This window comes from Callospermophilus lateralis, chromosome 6, assembly GCF_048772815.1.
Source record: "Callospermophilus lateralis isolate mCalLat2 chromosome 6, mCalLat2.hap1, whole genome shotgun sequence".
Taxonomy (NCBI): Eukaryota; Metazoa; Chordata; class Mammalia; order Rodentia; family Sciuridae; genus Callospermophilus; species Callospermophilus lateralis.
In genome coordinates, this window is record NC_135310.1 from 118341761 (window position 1) to 118364731 (window position 22971).

At 38.5% G+C, this 22971-nt stretch overlaps 1 protein-coding gene across 5 annotated transcripts in view; it reads right to left on the reverse strand.

Annotated features, from left to right (window-relative positions):
- Positions 1–20018, reverse strand: part of Mapk14 (mitogen-activated protein kinase 14) — a 73643-nt gene extending 53625 nt beyond the window's left edge. For 2 of the 5 annotated variants that reach the window (XM_076858833.2, XM_076858832.2), the window contains exon 1: positions 19523–20018. In XM_076858833.2, coding sequence (XP_076714948.1) covers positions 19523–19638 — 116 coding nt within the window. In that variant the 5' untranslated portion in view covers positions 19639–20018. Of the gene's footprint in view, positions 1–15298; positions 15315–18668; positions 18686–19010; positions 19029–19522 lie in introns of those variants that run through there. The other 3 variants (XM_077109664.1, XM_077109663.1, XM_077109665.1) reach the window with 3 other exon arrangements.
- Positions 20019–22971: the final 2953 nt, after the last annotated feature.

The following is a 22971-nucleotide window of genomic DNA, read 5'->3' on the forward strand; positions in this document are numbered from 1 at the left end:
TTGGTTTTACCTTAATGATTCACTTACTGGTATTACCAGTTAGGAAGTCTCTTCTTAATCACATTTTGAAAACTAGTGCTACAAGTAAAACCTATTTTTATGAACAGTATCAACAGTATCATAAAATGGAATCATCTTTATTATAATCAGGTTCTCCAAACTAAAATTAAGGATACATTGTTTAACAAATTCTCCCTCCTTTGTAAATTTATACAAAGTATTCCAAAGTTATAAAATTATCTCATATTTTATAAAATCACTCAAATGGTTTTAAAAACCTACAAGAAATATAAAATTCATTAAAGAGGATTATTATAATATCAGGATGTCAATGTCACTCAGCTAATTGCTGACTACAATTCAGTGCCTAGCATACAATAATATTCATTAAATAAAACTGAATGTTTGTTTTGCTATTCATTTATACCCTCCCCAGACCTACCACTGGGAGAGAGAAAAAAAAAAAAAAAAAACCTCACTGAATTCTTAATATATTCTAATACAATTTCATTTTAACTTCTAAATTTACTTATGTATACTCTACTGTATTACACAATAGTTAAAGCAGCCTAATGATGCAGGAAGTGACTTAGGGAGATAAATAAGATAATAATGTCTGTACCAGTGAGGTTAGCATATACCAGGAGGCCCTTTCTAAATAAATGCCCGTTAGAGGTGGGCCTCATATTTGGCTCTGAGCCCACTACGACCAAGATTAAAGAGAACACAACCAGTTAGGACTTGAGTCACAGGAGCCATATAATAAAAACAAACCAGGTACTCAGAAGAACTGAAGAGAGGCATAATTATTCCTGTAATAAAACCAGAGAAAAGTTCCTCCTGTGTGTATTTATGAAGGAGACACTGTATAATGTGGTAAAAATGTCCTAATCAACATCAATCAACATCTTTACAAAAATTTAATAGTGGGTTTCAGATGGTTCTCTTCTTAAGCCATCCATCAGTACAGACTGCTGTCATAAAGCCAAAATAGAGTCCATTATTAGCAAAAAGGGGGAGGGGAGAACAACATAGCTCAGACAGACCTAATCCAAAAGAAATCTTAAGTGTGTTTAGAAAAATAATAAGCTTTATATTCTTCAGACAATCCTCCAAAGATCTATTAAGAGCACTTTTACAGGTAAAGAAATGGGGAATTTGTATATTTATGTTTCATGAGGCACTTGGCTTGCAGATTTTCTGTTATAGGGTAAAGACAGATCAATATGCTTCAAGAGTTGGCTGAGTGGAAATAACTTCTTAAGAAAGGTAAAGTGCTAGGCCAGATGTGGGGGCAGATGTCAGTAATCCCAGAGACTGGAAGGATGAAGACAGGAAGGTGGCAAGCACAAGGATAGCCTCAGCAAACTAGCAAGGCCCTAAGCAACTTAGCAAGACCCTGTCTCTAAATAAAATATTAAAAAGGTCTGGGGGTGTAGCTCAGTGGTTAAGCCCCCCTGGGTTCAATCTCCAGTACCAAAAATAAATAAAATAAAAATAAAGAACTGGGGATATAACTCAATGGTAAAGCACCCCTAGGTTAAATCTCCAGTTCAAAAATAAAAATAAGAAAGGTGAGTGCTGCCTTAGTACCTGTGTCCACAAAAAGTATAAGGATACAAATGACTACACCAAGATTTTCCTCAAAATACAAACTGGATTTTCCAATAGAATGAAGAATCATCTAGCAAGTCTTGATAATTTGTGGGAATCATAATTGATTTCACCATTTCTTCTTCCCTCCACCTCCTCCTCCTCTTTTTCTTTTGTGTGTGTGTGAGTGGGGGTACTATAGATCATATATATGCCTCATATATGCCAAGCAATCATTCTACCACTGAGCCACATCCCCAGCCTAAAGTTTCTTTAAATGGGCATAGATGATTCTCTAATTCCCTAATCATGTTAATAAGCAAAAACAAATGTGCAATATAGTTAATAAATACAATGTTACCTTTGGAAATTACTAGAAATATTTAAATATATTAAAATCTAGTTACACTGAATTAGCAAAGTCTCATTAACTTCATTAAAATATATAAGTGGGAAGAAATAATTTGCAAAGACATGACATCTTTTCTTCAGATCATATGAACCCAGGCTTTTTTCCAGTCAAATTCAGGTTAACTGACAATAGCCTTCAAAACTTGCCTTAGTTACTCAGAAGTAACTAAGTAGTTCAGACTAGTTGAAACTTTCTCTTTTCCTATTATACTGGTTACAAATTTCAAAAATTACCATACTGGAAATATTTTTGTTCACAAATTTCACAGAACCTAATTTTTCCACCTTTTAAATTTAGATTAATGTGCAAATATCACTGTAGTTCTGCAATGGATGCTCTGTCCCTTCCATTCCAGAAATAATACTATGAATTGAGGCAAATTTATGCACAAACAGGAACTAAAGTTTTGATTTTGAAACCTTCAAAAAACATATTGTTCAGAGTAGTAAGATATTCTAACATATTTTCACTAACTCTCAGTATCTTGTTTTAACATCTAAAATTTTGACTATTTTCATTTTATATAGTTTTATATATAGTTCCATTCTTAAATGGAATTTAGTTTCTTAAAATAGAACTTTCACATTGACAAGAAAATGTTATTAATACAATTGTTATAAGTAACTAGCTTCTCACTTTCTAAAATTTCCTCTCAAAGAGGCTTAAAACCTCTGTAAGGGACATACAATAAACCTCATCAATAGATAGTTAGTCCAGAATGGAAAAAACAGCAATTGATTTCTATTTATAGAAATTATAGTTCAAAACACTTGTATGAAAATTAAGTATTTTCATGAAAATTTCATTCAGATAGAAAATAATATTTGTGATAAAATTTATTAGGGGCATTAGCTGTGGACCTAGGATTCGGGGAATGGCAATACATATTAGAAATTTGCCATTCCTTATTCATTACAATTTCTGCTGCAAAAGCTTCTAAGATAGTGAAACAAAAATATTTTAACAACTACTTTAATTTTTACAAGGGCTGATAAAAACTAACATCAAAGTAATGTAGAAATTCACTTAAATATGCAATCAAAAACTCTTAAAACCTGACCAAAAAATGTAATTAATCTGTATTAGTACATGTTCCATTTGAAAATACAATGATTTTTAAAAATTCTTCTTCACTGGAGCTTTAAAAGCTATAGTGGTATCAATTTAGTAAATATTTCTTTGATTGCCATGTAAAATGACATATTTCTTCATCAATAGCAATAGTTATCCCATAATGATTGCAAAAATATTACATATGATTGTTTTTCTTTTGAGATTATTTTCTAAAGCCTTAGTTTATCACTATGGATAAATCTCTAATTTTGTGTGTTTGAAATTTTCAATAACACCCGTAAATCAAAGGCATTTCTGTATATCAGCAACAAATCCTCCAAAAGGGAAAGGAGGAAAACTACCCCATTTACGATAGCCTAAAAAATAAAAAACAAACAAACAAAAAAACCCTTGGGAATGAACCTAACAAAAGAGATGAAAAACCTCTACAACGAAAACTACAGAACACTAAAGAAAGAAATTAAAGAAGACCTTAGAAGATGGAAAGATCTCCCTTGTTCTTGGATAGGCAGAATTAATATTGTCAAAATGCCCATACTACCAAAAGCACTACACGGATTTAATGTAATTCCAATCAAAATCCCAATGACATTCCTCATAGAAATAGAAAAAGCAATCATGAAACTCATCTGGAAAAATAAGAGACCCAGAATAGCTAAAGCAATCCTTAGCAGGAAGAGCAACGCAGGTGGCATCACTATACCAGATCTTAAACTATACACTAAACAGCATGGTATTGGCACCAAAATAGACTGGTAGACCAACAGTACAGAATAGAGGACAGAGACTAACCCCCCATAATTGTTATCTTATATTAGACAAGGTGCCAAAAACATACATTGAAGATAACCCTTCGACAAATAGTGCTGGGAAAACTGGAAATCCATATGCAACAAAAATGAAATGTATTCTCATGCACAAAACCCAACTCAAAGTGAATCAAGAACCTAGGAATTAAACCAGAGACCATGAGTCTAATAGAAGAAAAAGTAGGACCAAATCTCCACCATGTCAGATTAGGCCCTGACTTCCTTAATAAGACTCCTATAGTGCAAGAATTAAAATCAAGAATTAATAAATGGGATGGATTTAAACTTTAAAGATAAAAAGCTTTTTCTCAGCAAAAGAAATAATCAGTGAGGTAAATAAAGAGTCTACATCTTGGGATCAAATTTTTACCACTCACACATCAGATAGAGTGCTCATCTCTAGGGTATATAAAGAAGTCAAAAAGCTAAACACCAAAAAAAAAAAAAAAATTAAAAATAACCTAATTAATAAATGGGCCAAGGAACTGAACAGACACTTCTCAGAAGAGGATATACTATCAATCAACAAATATATGAAAAAATGTTCATCATCTCTAGCAATTAGAGAAATACAAGTCAAAACTACTCTAAGATTTCATCTCACTCTAGTCAGAAATGGCAGCTATTAAGAATACAAACAACAATAAGTGTTGGTGAGGATGTGGGGGAAAAGGTACACTCCTACATTGCTGGTGGGACTGCAAATTGGTGCAGCCAATATGGAAAGAAGTATGGAGATTCCCTGGAAAACTGGGAATGAAACCACCATTTGACCCAGCTATTCCTCTCCTGAGTCTATACCCAAAGGACTTAAAAACAACATACGACGGGGACACAGCCACATCAATGTTTATAGCAGCACAATTCACAATAGCTAAACTGTGGAACCAACATAGATGCCCTTCAGTAGATGAAAATGTGGTATATATACACAATGGAATATTACTCAGCAATAAAAGAGAATGAATCATGGCATTTGTAGGTAAATGGATGGAGTTGAGAATATAATGCTAACTAAAGTTAGCCAATCCCAAAAAACTAAATGCCAAATATTTTCTCTAATAAAAGGAGGCTGATTCATAATGGGGTAGGAAGGGAGAACATGGGAGGATTAGATGAACTCTAGAGAGGGCAAAGAGGTGGGAGGGGAAAGGAGGGGGGATGGAGGTAGAAAAGACGATGGAATGAGATGGACATCATTACCCCAAGTACATGTACGAAGATACGAATGGTGTGAATATACTTTGTATACAACCAGAGATATGAAAAATTGTGCCCTATATGTGTAATACGAACTGTAATGCATTCTGCTATCATATAACAAATTAGAATACAAAATTTAAAAAAAGAAATTTTTAATAGCAAATATTTTTGAAGTTATCAAATAATTTTAACTCCTTTCAAGAAATTTGAAATGGTAAATAGACTAATCATATGTTACACTGTAATTATTTAGTACTGCCTTGCTGCTACAATTTAAAGGCTTTTATAGTAATAATGTTTTTGGGCTTCCTATCCACTCTACAAATACATGCTATGCACATGACTATATATAAGTAGCAGGCACTGGTGTGTCTTAACAGTTTGCAATTTCTCAGCCGGTAACTCTCCATTTTATATTACATGTACATTTTATAATAACACTTAGTATATTAGTTATCTATTGCTAGATAACAAATTACCCCAAAACCTGGTGGCTTAAGCAAGATTTAATTATCTCACACTTTTTGTGGGTCAGGAATTCAGGAGCAGTTTAGGTGGGTGGTTCTGTATATTGTCTCTCATGAGGCTGCAGTCAAGATCATGGCCACAGCAAGTCATCTGAAGAGCTGACACTCTGGAGGATCCACCTTCAGAATGGCTCACTCTCATAGCTACAAAAAGCCTCTCCATAGGGTGCTTCAATGTTTTTCCAACACGGCAGCTGACTTCCCCTAAAGCAGTGGTTCCTCAACAGAGGGCCATTTTTGTCCCCCAAGGGATATCTGCCAAGGTCTAAGACATTTTTGACTGTCACAAGGGGGGTTTAGAGGAAGTGCTACTGGCATCTAGCAGGTAGTATCCAGGAAGGCTGTTAAACATCCAATAGCAGATAGGATAGCTGCCCCAACAAAGACTTATCTGACCCAAATGCCCATCAAAGTCACCATTGAGAAACTCTGCTCTACAGCAAGTAATCTCAGAGAAATCTCAAGTCAGGAGACAAAGTCTTTTATAACCCACCCTCCAAAGACATACTCTATCATTTTTGCCACATTCTATATATTAAAAAAATGAGTCACTAAGTATAATCCTCACTGAAGGGGAGGGGAGGGGAATTAAGCTCCACCTCTCAAAGGAAGAGACAATTTGTGGTCATATTTTATTTATTTATTTATTTACCGTATGTGTGTATGGTTCTGGGGATTGAACCCAAGGCTTCCTGTATGCTAGGCCAGTGTTCAATCACTGAGCTACATTCCTAGCTCTGTGGTCATATTTTAACTCAATTACACTTAGCATCTTAACTCTTTTATCAAAATACAGATGGTCCCCAACTTACAATGGCTTGGCTGTACAATGACACAAAAACTATGAGCATTCAGTAGAAACTATACTTTGAATTTTAAATTTTTATCTTTTCCTGGCAAGTGTTAAGCTGTGAGCAGCAACAACTAGCCACAGCTCTCAGTTTGCCAAGCAGCTCATGAGGGTAAACAACCCACACTCCACAGTGTACTATGTTTCTAAGCGATGATTTTGGGTAAAGGTTATATGTATCATATGCATTTTTAATATAACGTTATTTTCAGCATATGATGGGTTTATCAGAACATAGGCCTAATGTAACTCAAAGAGCACCTATACTTAGATATTTCCAAGGTATCTCTCCCTCTCTCTCTCTCTCTCTTTTTTTTTTTTTTGTGGTGCTGGGGGTTGAACCTAGGGCCTTGTGCATGCTAGGCAAGCACTCTACCAACTGAGCTATCCCCAGCCCCCTAAGATATCTCATTTATATGAATACTAGATCAGAATCCTTTTGTTGCACTAGAAAAGGCACTGACATTCTACCTAACAAGGCTACTTTTACATCCTAGTGAATAGTCTCTGCAGTATTTTGATGATCTGATCTTAGCAAATTCTATTAAACATAAATATACACAGTATGATATACAGAAGAGTAAACCAGTAGTCTAAAGATTTGAGTTCTAGTTTTGCTTTTGGCACTTCCTAGCAGGTGGTCTCAGCCAAAGCTTCTACAAACCTGTTTCTTGCCTATCTCACAATGCTGTTTTGAAGCTCAAGTAAGATAACTATGTGAAAGTGCTTTATAAACCATAAAAGTCAGGAAGTTTGAAATACTTACTCCAAGTCAGAATGAACATACTATTATAAAATAATCTCATGGTCAATGCTATATCTGCAATTTTTGGCCTGGGGTTTTCACATAGTGAATTCTCAAAATACATTTTGAGATCTCTTACCCTCAAATTAGACGTTGGGTCTACCTTCAAAATAATGGTAAAACAGGCAGATTATTAAAACAATCGAAGAGTCCCAATCCTTGGTCATTTGTTGTCAATCTATGGATAAATGGTGTAGTTCCTTCAAATTGAAATGCACATTTATTCAACAATTCTTAGATAGGACCTAAGTGCTACAATCAGTAACGTATTGTAATCAATACTTATAGACATTGAACTCAAAACAATTATTCCTTTATATATTTGTTTCCCAATTTAAGCTATGAGGGAGACCAGAAACTATGTTTTATCTTTTTATCCTCAGAATCTGGTGCAGTGACTGGTATAACACACACACAGAAATAAATACATACAAAAAAGGAGAATTCTTTACCTGAAGGCGCTGAGAAATCCGGGGAGTCAGAATGAACAGAGGTCTACATAAACAAATTGCTAAAAACTTTTTCAAAGTAACATATTTGCTTCATCCAATCCTTTTTGTATGGTATGTTTTAGCCAGACTGATTTTATTAGTAGGAGTTTGTTTGTTTGTTACCAGGGATTGAGTCCTGGGGCATTTAATCACTGAGCCATCCCCCCGGCCACATATATATATATATATATATATATACATACATACCCAGACACACAAATATGTGTGTGTGTATATGTGTGTGTGTGTGTATTCTTTTTTTTTTTTTAATTTAGAGACAGGGTCTTGCTAAATTGCTTAGGACCCCTCACTAAGTTGCTGAGGCTGGCTTTGAAATCACAATCCTCCTGCTATAGTCTCCCAAGCCCCCCGGTATTATAGGTATAAGCCACCACGCCCAGTTTAAAACATTTTTTACTTGGGGCTGGGGCTGTACTTGCCTAGCATGTATGAGGCACTACTGGATTCAATCCTTAGCACTACATAAAAATAAATAAGCCAGGCACAGTAATGCATACCTGTAATCTCAGCAGCTCGGAAGGCTGATGCAGGAGGATCTTGAGTTCAAAGCCAGCCTCAGCAAAAGTGAGGTACTAAGTAACTCAGTGAGGTCCTGTCTCTAAATACCAAAAACAGGGCTGGGGGTGTGGCTCAGTGGTCAAATGCCCCTGAGTTCAATCCCTGGCACACAAATAAAATAAAATAAAATAAAAGCATTCTGTCCATCTACAACTACCAAAAAAAAAAAAAAAAAAACCTTTAAAAAAATCCCACTTTTTTCTTGCCAATTCACAACTCAAGGAACTGAAATCTTAATTTCTGGAGGTATGGATAAAAGTTCCACAAATAATTCTGAAGTACAATCAGAATGAGAACCACAACTGAGTTCACCTTATCTGAGATGTTCACACTGATAGGACAGTACTTTTCATGTATTTTCACTTAGTTTATGTTTTTTCCTGTTGTCTAAAAATGTTCTCTTCCCAAACACCACCCATACTTCAAAAATATCTTCAAATCTTTCCTCCTCCATGAAACTTTTTGAACTATTATAATCAACAATGCCTCACTTCTGTATACACATCTTCTCATATATACAGTTCATTAATATTTCATGTCTATTTCTTCTATACACTGGTGGGCATGGAACACTAATATATGATAAACAAATTTCCTTCACTACAATAAATCTAAAATATAAACATAAATGTATATAAACATGCTTCAAACTTTCAAAATTATGTTGCCTTAATACATAGTAATAGAAATCTTCAAGCAATTGGCTGATTCCCTGATTGAAATTTTCATGACCATTATCATTCATGAATGCTAACAGTAAGATTCCTTCAAATGTCAGCTTTGCATTTATCTAAAATTGAACCATACAGGTACATACATGAATATTATACACATGAATCCATTTCAAGGGAAGTTAGTGCTCTATTTTCTCATACTATATCTTTCAAGAGCACACTAATGTATGTAGAAAAGGGAAAACATGAAACATTACATATCAATGTATTTGGAATCCACATGGTAAGACATACTCAAGATCAAGATATACCAATTTGGAAGTACACTACACAAATGAACTGCTGAAACAGAATCAGATAATTAAAAAAAAAAAAAAAAAAAAGACCCTTAGGGCTGGAGACATAGCTTAGTGGTAAGTGCTTGTCTAGCACATGAGGCCTGGGGTTTGATCCCCAACAAAACACATGCACACACAAACACACTGACCAAAAGATGAAAAAAAATTATTAGAGAAATAAGGAAAAATCAGAATAAGGAGTTATTAAAAAATATTTAAAACATAATTTTTTTAATTAAAAATTACATAGTATGACACTAAAATCAGTAACTGTCTTACAAGCTCAAAGTCACTAAAGCACTGCCATAGATCATTCAGGAACATCACAATATGTCTTATAAGGTATCAGAATATAATGTGCCAAATGACACAAGAACAGAGCTGATTCTCCTCAGTTTCTGCTACCTGCGATCCACAGATTACTAAAAAAATTCACTGTTGTTGTCTATTTTTTTTTAAATATTTATTTTTTAGTTGTAGTTGGACACAATACCTTTATTTTATTTATTTATATATGGTGCTGAGGAACGAACCCAGGGCCTCACATATGCTAGGCGAGCGCTCTACCGCTGAGCCACAACCCCAGTTCTGTCATTGTCTAATTTTTAAAAACTAAGCAAAGCTTAGCAAGAACTTTCAAAGATCTAGATTTATTTAATGAATGTGTAATACTACTTCTTGTTCTTTAGTTTAACTGCAGCTCCTTTGTGGTTTTCTAAATAGCATTATATTTCCAGGAGTTTTCAAAAGCTAGATATTGCAAGATAACTGAGAAAAGATACAGAAAAATGCCAGAAGAGACAGTGGGGCTAAATATAACCCACCAACAGTTTTCTTTTCCAGACACATTTAAAAACCCTAAAGTAGGTCATGAAAAAAAATTTTTTCACAAAAAAGTCAGCTTTCCCCCAACTATCCCTGGTTGTTTCTCAGCTACAAGGTGATATGCCGGGCCCCTGTCAAACACAATATGCAAGTTCTCCCATCTATTAAGCTCACTGTGTTGTTTCTAGGTTCTTGCCCCTTAGGAATGCCATTATTCTCCTGGAAATAATGAAAATCATGTTTATAGAGGTCCTGATTTATAAAGCAACAAGTAGAGCATTTCTATTTTTTTACAGGCAGAAGATTCGAGTTATACTATCTAGTTTTTACTCAGGGCCATTAATCTAGATATACATGGTTATATAAGTAGTTTTGAATTAAGGGTGATTTTCATCCCTGTGCCTCCCTCTCCCTATACGTGGCACTGCCCACAAGACATTTTTTGGGTGTCATTACTGGCAATTGCTATTGGTATTTTGTAAGTAGGAGCAAAACTAACATAGAATACACCAGGCAGACCCCACAACAAAGTATCACCCCACCCAAAATGAACACAACATGGAGCAATCCTGTTTCTCTATATTTTGGAATGCAAAACACAACTTAATTGATGCCCTGAGTACTTTCTGTTTGTTCTCTTAATCTGCTAATTTTCCTCTTTTTCTCTAGCATCACTATCATATAATACTGAGACTGCTAATTTCAAAATAGATAATTCAAAGCATAACATCCTTAAAACACTGAATTAAGAATCAAAATGAGGCAAGCCAAACTGTAATATCAAATAAGGGGATGAAAGAAGAAGTATATCAATATAAAATACTGTAAGATAACTGAGATCAATATCAGCTAACATCAATATTCTGCTCCAATTCGATACAATTAACACTGAGGAGTCCTGAATGAGGACTGTATGAGGATAATAACTAAGATTTTCACTTCCTCGGGTAGCCTGGAGAAGAAAACATAAATAAAAACTATTTATTCACAAGCCTAAGGTCAAGAAGTTTCAAGCTAGCTGAACCCTAAGTGAAGGATTTAACAGGGGGAAAAGAGAAGCAGCTGTTGAGGCTATGAAGAATAAAGCAATCATTTCTGGGAACCAAGTTAGATCTATTATAGGGATGAGGAAATACAAGAAAGATGAGTTCAATACACACTTACATAATAAGCTAGACACGTCACCCAAGCTAAGAATGAGGGCATGATTATGGGTACAGGATTTGTAAGCAAGAAGACTTGTCATAGCAGGGATATTTCCCCAAGAGGAAGAATAGAGATGGGTTAAGGATCCAGAGGACCTTTACCCTCACAGTCCCTTTCTTCTTCTAAGCCTCCCTAAACCCTGTACAGAAAAGAAAGAAAGAAAGAAAGAAGAAGTAGTAGTTCTGATCTCTCCAGAGTTCATGCTGATATCATCACTTTCTAGATCTGAATCACCAGATGGAAAGGTATCTCTGACCCAGACAGACAACACATATCCTTGCATAAGGTGTCCTAAATACAAAAAAGTGACCAGTAAGTCACTACATTTGAAAAGTCATAGAAGAATTTAAAAAGCAAAGTAGATTTGAGACAACTTAAGCTGAAAGAGTGCAGGAAAGGAAAGCTACAAGAACTTCCAAAGCAATCTGGGACCCTTCCTGGTTTTTTAATCTTTACAAACATAATACCTAGTATAAGCCTAACATTGGCAATACTAAATAAATGAATTTATGGGGAAAAAGGAGGAGGAGGGACACCTGACTCTTTTTTGTATGGATATGTATTATGTGATGTTTAAACTCTGGATCACAATCTTGGTAACACAATCAATGCATATTTTGGAGTAGACTAACAATAAGACACAAATGCACACCTTCATTCATGTCACAGGCACAACGATAATACCACCAAGGCCTAGGAGGAGGAGGTTTTTGAAGAAAGCAAGGAAATGTGTAACGGCATCATTTAAAGAAAAAGGAGTCAACGTGTTCAGGGTCTACAGTCAGTCAAACAGCAGATCCAGACAAAATAAACATTTGTTCTATTACCTTTTTGTTAGGTTGCCATAGGAATCTGTGTTTGCAGGAAAACTTAGTTTCTGCAACCAGATGATAGAGTAGTAAGGGGGGGAGGGGTAGGCCTGATGAAAGAAAGGCAAGGAAGACAATAAATAGTAATGGCTTTTATAAGGTCACATATCTATAGTCTTTCAATCTAATTCATCTTTTCAAGTTAACAGAAAAGTCCTTTGGGCCTCATATTCAAGATAATCCAATCTCTACTAAAATTATTATAGTGAGGGAAAGGTAGAGAAAGGGAAAGCAGACACAGAGCCAAATAAGACAAAATAAATGAGATCTGAAGTGCTTAAATGTTTAAGGAAGGTAAAAATTACTTTTAAAATTTGACCAAGTAATAAGAAAAAACCTAGGTGCCCAAGGAGTTAGAAAACACTCAACCGGCCAGCAGGCTAATCTTCCTTTTTCAGCTGAACTCTAGAGCTAATCTCTTTGCTCCTTTCCTTTTGGCAACAGATATCTGGAAAAGTAAAGTAACCCCATGTTATTTAGAGAGCTGGAATAGAGTACTCTGAATTTCTAGAGCCTGGCAAAAATATGGTCTCAGGCACTCTTTAGAGTGTTGAAGAATTGTGGGCATAGATCAGGGCTTTGCATCAATTAATCTCCGCCCCCCCTCATTCTATCCTAAACCACAAATACCACCTGTAATGGGTAAGAAATAGACACGAAAATATAGGAGCCTCAGAATGGAGTGCTCTACTAAAACACAAATTACATCATCTCTCTCCTCTGGTCATAACTCTCCATGGTTTCCCCTCTAAGAAGGCAAATAAGATCCTGGCCCGCCCCTCCCCCCCCCCCACCACCACCACCACCACTGCCCATTCAGCCCTAGCCACACTGATCTCTAGCTATTCCTGGAACACAGGATCTTTGCCTCAGGGGCTTTGCATTTGTTAAAGCCTCCGCATGGAAAGTTCTTACTTCCCCAACTCACTCCAGTGATTGAAGTTTTCTATATAGGGGTCTTTGCTCAACTGTCACCCCATCAAAGAGGCATACCCCATCCAACCTACTTAAAAGTACAAACCAGGAGGATTGCTCATGCCTGTAATCCCAGAGGCTTCTCAGGAGGATCACGAGTTCAAAACAAGGCTCAGCAGCGGTGAGGTGCTGAGCAGCTCAGTGAGACCCTGTCTCTAAATAAAATACAACATAGGGCTGGGGATGTGGCTCAGTGGTTGAGTGCCCCCAAGTTCAATTCCTGGTACCTTCCTCCCACCAAAAAAAAAAAAAAAAAAAAAAAAAAAAAAAAGTACATTACTGTCACTCCAGCACTATCTTCTTTCAATGCTTTATCTTCTCAGCAGCTCTCATCATCTGACATATTATAAATTTTATTTGTTTACTATCTACTTCCACTATCATCTTTAGTTTCTTAAGGGTAGAAATCTGGGTGTGTTTTGTTCATATTCCATGTCCAACACCTAAAGAGCAACCTGTACATGCTAGGTACTCAGGGTAACTATACTGCCGAGTCACTTCCTCAGGGAGACAATATGAACCCATCTTCCTTCCTTTTCCCCCGCCCCCGACAATCCTGTACCCTGTAATACTGCAAAGTTCTGAAACAAGCACTAAAATGTGTCCATTTTCCTAACACCAGAAATTAGGGGTCATCCTAGACTTGTCACTCACCTCTATCTTGTCTCTCCACCAAGGAGCCTGGGAACCAAGCCTGCCCAGAATCCAGGACCTATTTGTGAAGTATTCATATTCTCTAGAATAAATTCTTACAAGGATTGAACACTGGAAAACTGGTTAATCCTTAACATATACATTTGATTTGTAGAAGCATCATGAAAGACAACTACTTCTAATACTGAAAGCTTCTCTTATTTTTTTTCAAGTTTAAAGAGATTTTTGTTTTTGTCCTTAAAAATCACATGCATGACTTAGAAGTATGGCAACCATGAGAAGAAATACTTTGGGGGCTGGGGATTCAGTGGTAGAGCACTTCCCTACTATGTGCAAAGCCCTGGGTTCAATCCCCAGTACTGGGGGAGGAAAAAAAAAACAAAAAAACACCAACCTAGGTTCCAAGTTAGAGAAATCTACTTTATAGTGAGATTTTTTTTTTAGCACTACAATAATTAAACCTCTTAGATAAGAACAAATCAGCTTTATCCCAAATTTCACAGTAAAGAATAAAAGTCTGATGTATTTTTAAAGGTCTAAAGAGGCATGGTTATATCTTTTTATATCGTATACTTGTAAAACCCAAACATAGTCAGTCAGTCCCAACTTTATATAAGTGCACACAAAGAAGATTCATAAATTCAGAATTAACTATTTGCATGATCTAAAACTTCATTCAGAAAAAAATTTAATCTGAACAATGAGTTCATTTTTGGTTTATCAATTCTGAGGAAGAGACATGACTTTCACATTAATTAATTACCCTCAAATTAGCTGGACATGACACTGGTGGGACTGGTTTCCTACAGTCACAGCTCTATTGCAAGTGACTCAGCAAGCCTTCTCTTCATGAGAGGAGGCAAACTGCACAAAAGGAGGTGACACCACACAACCTCAGCAGTCCACAGCTACAGGAAAGGAGACCACTAAAGTGCAGAAAACCCAGGCCCAAAGCCAAAAAAGCACTAACAAGTATGCCATTCCTTTAAAGAATGAATCTGGGGCTGGGGAGGTGGCTCAAGGGGTAGCAATCTCGCCTGGCATGCATGCTGCCTGGGTTCAATCCTCAGCACCACATACAAACAAAGATGTTGTGTCTGCCGAAAACTAAAAAATAAATATTAAAATTCTCTCTCTTAAAAAAAAAAAAAAGAATGAATCTGGCTCCTTATTTATAAAACTGAGTCAATAATACATTGAGGCTGCCAGTGTAGCTCGTTGGTACAGTGAGTACGTAGCATGTGCAAGGTCCTAGGTTCAATCCGTAGTACCAATACACACACACACACACACTGGACTTCATGGAACTAGGGAGGACTGATTGATAATGCTTTGAAAGAAAACACTTTATAAACTGCAAAAGCCCATAAAAATGTCAGTTAATATTAAAGTGAGAGTGCCAAATGAATTCTACCTTTGAATCCTGAGCTCCAAGGGCTCAGCACCATCTGCACAGTTGCCGGTGAAAGGCAGAGTCAACACAGATCATCTCCAAAGCTGAGCTAAAAGGAAATCAAAAGCACAGCACACCATAATATCAAAAAATTAAACTGGGGGCTGGTGTTGTAGCTCAGTGGTACAGTGCTTGCCTAGCATGTGTGAGGCACTGGGTTTGATACTCAGAACTACATAAATAAATAAATAAATACAATAAAGTTATTAAAAAAAATTAAACTGGCAGAATTGAAAAGCCAGTCCAGGATACTCTTTATTTTAAATGGAGCCAGTGGAAAAATTGATTCAATGAATAAAATGATTATATAGCCAACTTGACTGAACTTCTTGAAAGTTTTTCTGTAACAATAATACAAATATTTGTCATTAATTATACTTAAATGTTTTTTGTTGATTTGGATCAGTAATATTCAGCCGACTACTTTGCTTTTGCTTACAAAGAAAAGTAAATGGAAGAAAGATCCGTTGGATTTATTATCACCACTAGGAAAGTGAAGGGCAAACCCTTCTCACTGATCAGGAGTCATCTCTGCATACCTAATAATGATATAGTTTTATTTTATTTATTCTGAATTTTATTGTTCTAAAGTGTGGTAAATTTTGTTGTGTAACTTTACATGGTTAAGTAAAATGGCTTATAAAATTCACTAAAAATAATAAATAACATTCAGTTATTTTTATTATATTTATTGGAAGAATCTTATTCCACAAAGCACTTGAGGAGTTTGATTTCTTAGCAAATTTTGCCATCCTCTTACTACAAGTTTTATTATTCACTTTATATGCTGATGATAAATACAAAATACCCAGCACAACACCTAGAACATAATAAGCAACCCAAAGAACGTAGTCATTAAACCCAGTAGGCTACAAATTGCATGAAGAAATGGACTCTCTTGTTCTGTGTTGTTCAGTCTTTCTCAAGAATCCAGTGCACTAGTGCACTATTTGGCTTACAGTTGGTATTCAATAAATACTGCTGAATAAATGGCACAATATGATTCAAGAGTAATTTCCAATTCTCACCTATTTTATGGTTACCAGAGCCGCATCTTTCATCAACAGCAAGGGTACGGAAAAACCATACCCCAGAGGAAAGGCACTTAAGTTCCTGTTTATATTTCCTTAAACTCACCACAAAGATTCTCTCCCCTTCTGTCCCAAAACCACAAAATCAATGCTTTGCAACTATGTATCCTTAAACAGTTTTGCATCATTTCCCCTCACAGACAATGTACAAAGTTCCTTAAAACTGCAAGACTTAGTTTAGTTCCCTTTACCTTTTAGAAAGATATTTACAAAACCCTATCAAGTCTCAATTTTCTGGTCAACTCCTTGATCTTTGAATCATAGTTGGTTGTCACACAAGCTGCTGCTTATTTCTTTTCACTATATATTTGGTACAAATTAAATTAAAAGAGGCTTAAATTTTTTAATATATTAAAGTTATATATCAAATTTCACTATACTTCAGAGCAATAAACTTGAGAAATTGACACATATTTCAATGATGTTGCATTCCTTAAAATAAAATTCAGAGATTCTGGACCTTAGGTCCAGTTCAACAAGTCTCTCTCTCACACACACACACACACACACACAAAATGTGTCACTGCAATTATAACTCCTATATCATCTAAATCAGTATCACCAACTTGACTGCCTAAACTTTTTTATCAGGTACAGATCCAAATTCCATAGATTATTTGGATTCAATTTGACTTATTTATTTATTTATTCTGTATGTTCAAATATCTGCTCTCAAAGGATGAGGAAAGAGAAAATCAACACAAACTCCAAATTGGATTGAAAAAGAAGTTTCAAAAAATGTGTTTCCAATCATGTCTGAAAAGTTGCAAAGTGACAGAAAAAATTCAAATAGCCACAGTACTCTGAGAGACGCTTGTAAATCTAAATTATGTATGGTATTTCTAATCAGTTTAGACTGTTTACAATCAATTGCCATATATAATTTCAATTGTCTTTTCCTCCAATGAGAAAATATTATTGGTTACATCTTAAATCTCTTTGTTAGAAATACTACTACTAGAGCAACAAGAAGCAAACAAATAAACAACAACAACAACAACAAAAAACTCTGCCTCCCTAGAAAGACACACAAGAAACGTAATAGTGGTTGTCTCTGAGGAAAGGAACAGTGCAGATGGAGAACAGATTTTCACCAAATATCTTTGAGAATTCTATACAAAGTGAACATGTAAACATCTATTATTAAAACTCCATTTAACAAAAGTACTTTCAATTTGTCAGATGCTGCTGGCTTCTGTACCCACATAAAAAGATAGTATTAAAGACATACTGAAGGAGTTCATCTTAATGGCATTTTACTGTGAATCCGTACCATCTATTATTCCAGTGCAGAACAACTCACACTAATAGTAGGAAACCCTGCAAAGAATTCTATTAAAATTCATCTGAACTCTCCACAGTTGAGTTACTTGGCTGTATCCCTCCATTAAAGTTCAAACATCATTGGAAACAAAAACCTGATACTGTAAGAATTAATGTATCAATTCAAGAAAAAAAATGGAGGGGCACTAAGGAGTTATTAAATATTAAAGGAGGAACACCCAAATACACCTTTGAAAATTAGCAACATCAAATAAATATATGAAAGCAAAATGCTGCAAAATCCTTTAAAATGTAAACTGTCATGTTGTGCAAACAAGTGAGAAATGTCAAGCCTAGTGCCATCTGCAACATAATTTAAGCAGCTTGAACTTGAAAGTGCAATATGATCTGTTGCTGAACACAATTGCACAATCTCAATTACCCAGAAGATTCTACCAAACAGGAAATTCTTGATGTGACTTTGAGAAACACAGAATCAAAGATTAACACATCCAGAGCCTGGAATTTATTCCAAAACAAAAAAAAAAAAAAAAAACATTTCACAGGCTCCTTTTCAAATAATACATGCATATGTATTACTAAGACATAAAAAAGGCTAATTACTAACTTATTACTAAACATAGAGAAAATTAAATTTGATACTTAATTTCAGATCGGGAGCTTTCAAATTATAGTAAATCTAAAATACAGTGTATAAAGCCTTAGAAGTTGGAGAGAAGTTCGTAAAATATTTTAAGTCAGGAAATTTTATAGTATGGATTTAATTGAAAACACACTCATGGTGTAAATTAAAGCTGGAAAATCTCTCGTCCTTTGCTATATGTTCCAGATCCTCATGAAAACCATCGTATACCTCAGGCTGTAGGTGTAGATAAAAGTTCCCTGCAAACTCTCTAAGGGACATTAAAAACACAGTATTCACAGAGATTATCTCAATTAAAAAATATTTACAATACCTCCCTGCACTGTTAACAACTTTTTGATCTTGAGGGCGCCCAACGGATCTGAATCTCTCCTGCTCCACATGAGAAAATTGTTTTGTCAGACAATACTTAAATGAGCAGTGGTATGTGACTAATCAGAGGCTGCCGATTTCTCAAGCTGCAGTGTTCTTGCAGGCACTTCCACCCCCTCCACGAAAAGGAAATACGCTTTCAACTGAATCGGAAACACACCACTCAAGCTGGCACAGCGCTCAGCGAGATAAAGTCGGTATTTTAAGCTCTATGGGTCGCTGCTAATGCAAGTGCGAATTCAAAAACGACACTACTCAAAACGGGATTTCGACAGAGGCTTACAGAAAAGCCCAGAGAGCCTTTCCTCGCCAGTTTTGTTCAAATGACCGCAGTCCCCGGGTCAGGCTTTGCTCTTTGGAGTCTCCAGGCAGCTGCTAGGTCCGTCTGCTCCGGGGACAGGCTCTGACGCCCCAGGTGGGCACACCCCGGGACAGGGTCCTTCAGCTCAACCCTGGCAGGAGAACCCCAAAGGAGAATAGGCCTTCCCCGGGTGCCAGCCCTGGGAGTTGCAACCGCCCCCCCCCCCAGAAGAGAATGCACAGGGTGTGAGCCAGGGCCGAGTTCCACAGCACCACCACCGGCCACAGGGGACCTGCGTCCTGCACACGCGGCTAACCCCCTACCTGCGTGTGCAGAGTGAGGGGTGCAGGACAGACAGGTTCCAGGAGCAGCAATGCCCTCCCCCCAGGAAAATTCCTGCCGCTTGGCGCATCGCTGAGCCATGGGGACAGGCCTGGACCTCGGGCATGAGAGACCACCCGGTTCTCCTCGGCCCCAAGCCCAGCGACACTCACCACACGGAGCCATAGGCACCGGAGCCCACCGGGGACAGGTTCTGATAACGCTCAGGCACCTCCCAGATTGTCTTGTTCAGCTCCTGCCGATAGAACGTGGGCCTCTCTTGAGACATTTTCCAGCGGCGGCCGCGGGGTGAGGAGGTGGCCCTGCTGGGCCCCCGCCTGCACCCGCACCCTCTCCCCGGCCCTTGTTGCCCGCCCGAGCGGGCGGGGACCCGGCGCTGGCCGCCCGCGCAGGTGTGGCTCGAGACCCCGCAGACTCCCGCGCGCCCGCGCGCGGCCCCTGTCAGCTGCAGCGGCTGGATGCGCCTCAGATACCCAGGCAAGCCCAACTAAGGGCAGGAGCACGCTCTGAGGCTCAAAGCTGCGCCTGTTGCAGTCTCGCTGCACCAGCTCCCGGACTAGGCCGACGGCGAGTTGCGCGACTGGTCACCCGCTCCAGCTGCAGCGGCCGCTCAGGCTCCAGTGGTCGCAGTTCCCGAGCCAGCGAACTGGAGCCTCTCGCCGTATTCTCGCGAGAACAGATCCCGGGACTCTCCGCGAGCCGAGATTTTACCCAATATGGAACCTGCCAATGGGAGGGGTTTCCTCGGAGGAAAGACTAGGAGGAGCAATTCTCGCGATAAGAGAGCAACAGCTGGTGACCAGAGGCAGGAACTCCCTGGAACTGTTCTTCGGGGCTCCAAAGGCGGACCCGGGAACATAAGCCGCGTGCGCCTCACCGTGGTCGGCGGGGAAATCCCTGGCTCCGTGGCGGAAAGCAGTAATGACAGTGTTGGGAAGAGCCAAAAGATCTTTGAACTGCGAATAGTCAGTCACCAGCAGACGAGCACCTGGTGCGCAGAGCCTGCTATTTCTAAGAAATTCTTGCATAAATATGCAGGTTTCGTCCAGAAAGGCTATTGCATCGCGGTCTGTTCAAGGACATATGGCTTTCTATATGGAACTCTGTCGAAATCCGTTCAAAAGGCAAATATTAGTCCTTCATCAAAGTTAAGGTTTTCCATCCAAACTCTCCTAGTAGTTCTTAAACTTTTACATGCACAGTTTGTTTTTTAAAAGCAGATTCCCAGGATCCATCGGAAGTTTAACTGGGTATGTCAGAAGTAGGCATCAAGAATATGCACTTTTATTATATACATCCAGGTGGTTATGATTCAGGAAAATCTCTGCCAACACTTTTAGATGCATCTTTTTTTTGAGAGAGAGAGAGAGAGAGAGAGAGAGAGAGAGAGAAGTTTAATATTTATTTTTTTTAGTTATTGGCGGACACAACATCTTTGTTTGTATGTGGTGCGAACCCGGGCCGCACGCATGCCAGGCGAGCGCGCTACCGCTTGAGCCACATCCCCAGCCCCTAGATGCATTTTAAAATAGAGTTGCTCTGAAGGTTTGAAAGTGACTCTGCCCTGAATAGCCGTCCAATGAAGGGGATTTTAAAGATCTAATTCATATCTCTCAGAACAGGGGAAGGATTGGTCTTCTGGAGGTGTCACATTTAGGCACACCAGTTGGCCTTTCTTAAACCTTAGTTTTAGCTTCTGCAAGGAAATTTCTGCCCCGTTTTCAACTAATAATGTCGTTTGTCAAGAATATAAATGTGAGCCCGGCATGGTGGCTCATGCTTGTAATTCCAGCAGCTGGGGAAGCTGAGGCAGGAGGATCGCAATTTCAAGGTCAGCCTCAGCAATTTAGAGAGACCCTAAGCAACTTAGCCAGACCCTGTCTCAAAATAAAATAAAAATAAAAATAAAAAACATAAAAAAGGCCCGGGGGTGGTGGCTTAGTGATAAAGCACTCCTGGGTTCAATCCCTAGTGTCAGACAGACAGATATAGATATAGATATGAATAGGCGAGGTATTATAACCCTATACCTACACCCGCTACTATAAACCTTTTCCTGTTAAGCTTGTTAAAATGTTAACGTGCAGCATTTACAATGTTCAATGTTAACAAACTTAATGTAGGCATAAGTTTATAATAGTGGGTGAAGGTATGGTACCTTATAATGTTCTCTTAGCTATTTCTAGAAAGAACTAGGTCCAAGCCAGAGAGGGTTCCGAGGGGCTCCCGCGGCCTGCTATGGGGAGAGCAACCAAATGCCCCTCTCTCCACCAGCTGCCATGCTCCTCTTTCTCGCCCCACTCTTGTCCCCCGCCCGTCCGGAACGCCTGCGGGTTCGGGGGCAACGGCTCGGGAACGGCCGGCGTCCGCGCCGCCAGCCCGGCCGGAGCCCTGGGAGATCCCAGCGTCTGCACTCCGCCCCCGCCGGGGCATCAGGTGAACGGCTGCCTGGAGAAGCCAGGGAGCTGAGGGCTGCAGGTTGTGAGGACGAGACCGCGGCGCGGGTCCCAGGGACAGGGCTGAGTCGGTCACAAGCTGAGCAGGCACGTCGCGGGCGCTCAATATTTGTGCAATGAATGAACGACCATCGCCCCTGGGGGCTTATCGCTCAGGTACTGTCCTTTGAAACGCCGTGTGGAATGGCAATGACAAGAGACGGGTCCTTTCACAATCGCCTGTCTGTTGTCAAAAGCCCCTGAACTGGCCCGCTGCCCGCGCTTCACCGACTACCGCGTCCATCTCCTCAGGCCTTAAGCCCAGGCTCTCCTCGTCCTTCCAGGTCTCACTGCTTTTGTTCACTTTGTTCCCCAATCCCCCACCCCCTTGCCCCTTCTCTTCCCATCAAATCCTGTTTATGCATCTGTGGCCCCCTGTGAAACTTTCTCCAACAGCCCCATCTCATCAAGTCTCTCTCTCCCACATCCGCTGATATTACACTCACCGCATCTCCTTAAAGAAATCATCCAATATTCATCTATCCCGTGTTCAGTGGCTTGATTGTCACCTTGAACAATTATCCATTTCCAGCCACTAGACAGAGTTATTGAGGGGTACTAAAGGTAATGAAAGCTCTTTGCTTATGCCTTTTCTAAATTTCCAGTTCACTCCCCCAAAAAACTTAGGTGGTTACAGGCAAAAGATTGTTGCTGAGGGAATTACAAATGCTTATTTTAAAAAATTTAATACCAATCTCCAATTAGTATTTTTGCCTCAGCCCTCCTATCCCCAGCACTTCCCAACAGTGTTTTCTGTAATAATGAATATGATTTGTTTCTTTTAAAAAATCTTTATTTTTTATTTATTTTTACATGGTGCTGAGGATTGAACCCAGAGACTCATGTGTGCAAGGCAAGCTCGCTACCACCGAGCCACAACCCCAGCCCTTAATGAAGTTTCTTATCTGTACTATTCAATATGGAAGCCACTAGCCACATGCAGCTGTCAAGCACATGTGACTGTCAAGTTGCTAGTGCAACTGAGGAGTTGATTTTTTTTATGTTTATTTTTTAGGTGTAGATGGACATAACACAATGCCTTTATTTTTTTATGTGGTGCTGAGGATTGAACCCGGGCCTTGCCCGTGCTAGGCAAGCACTCTACC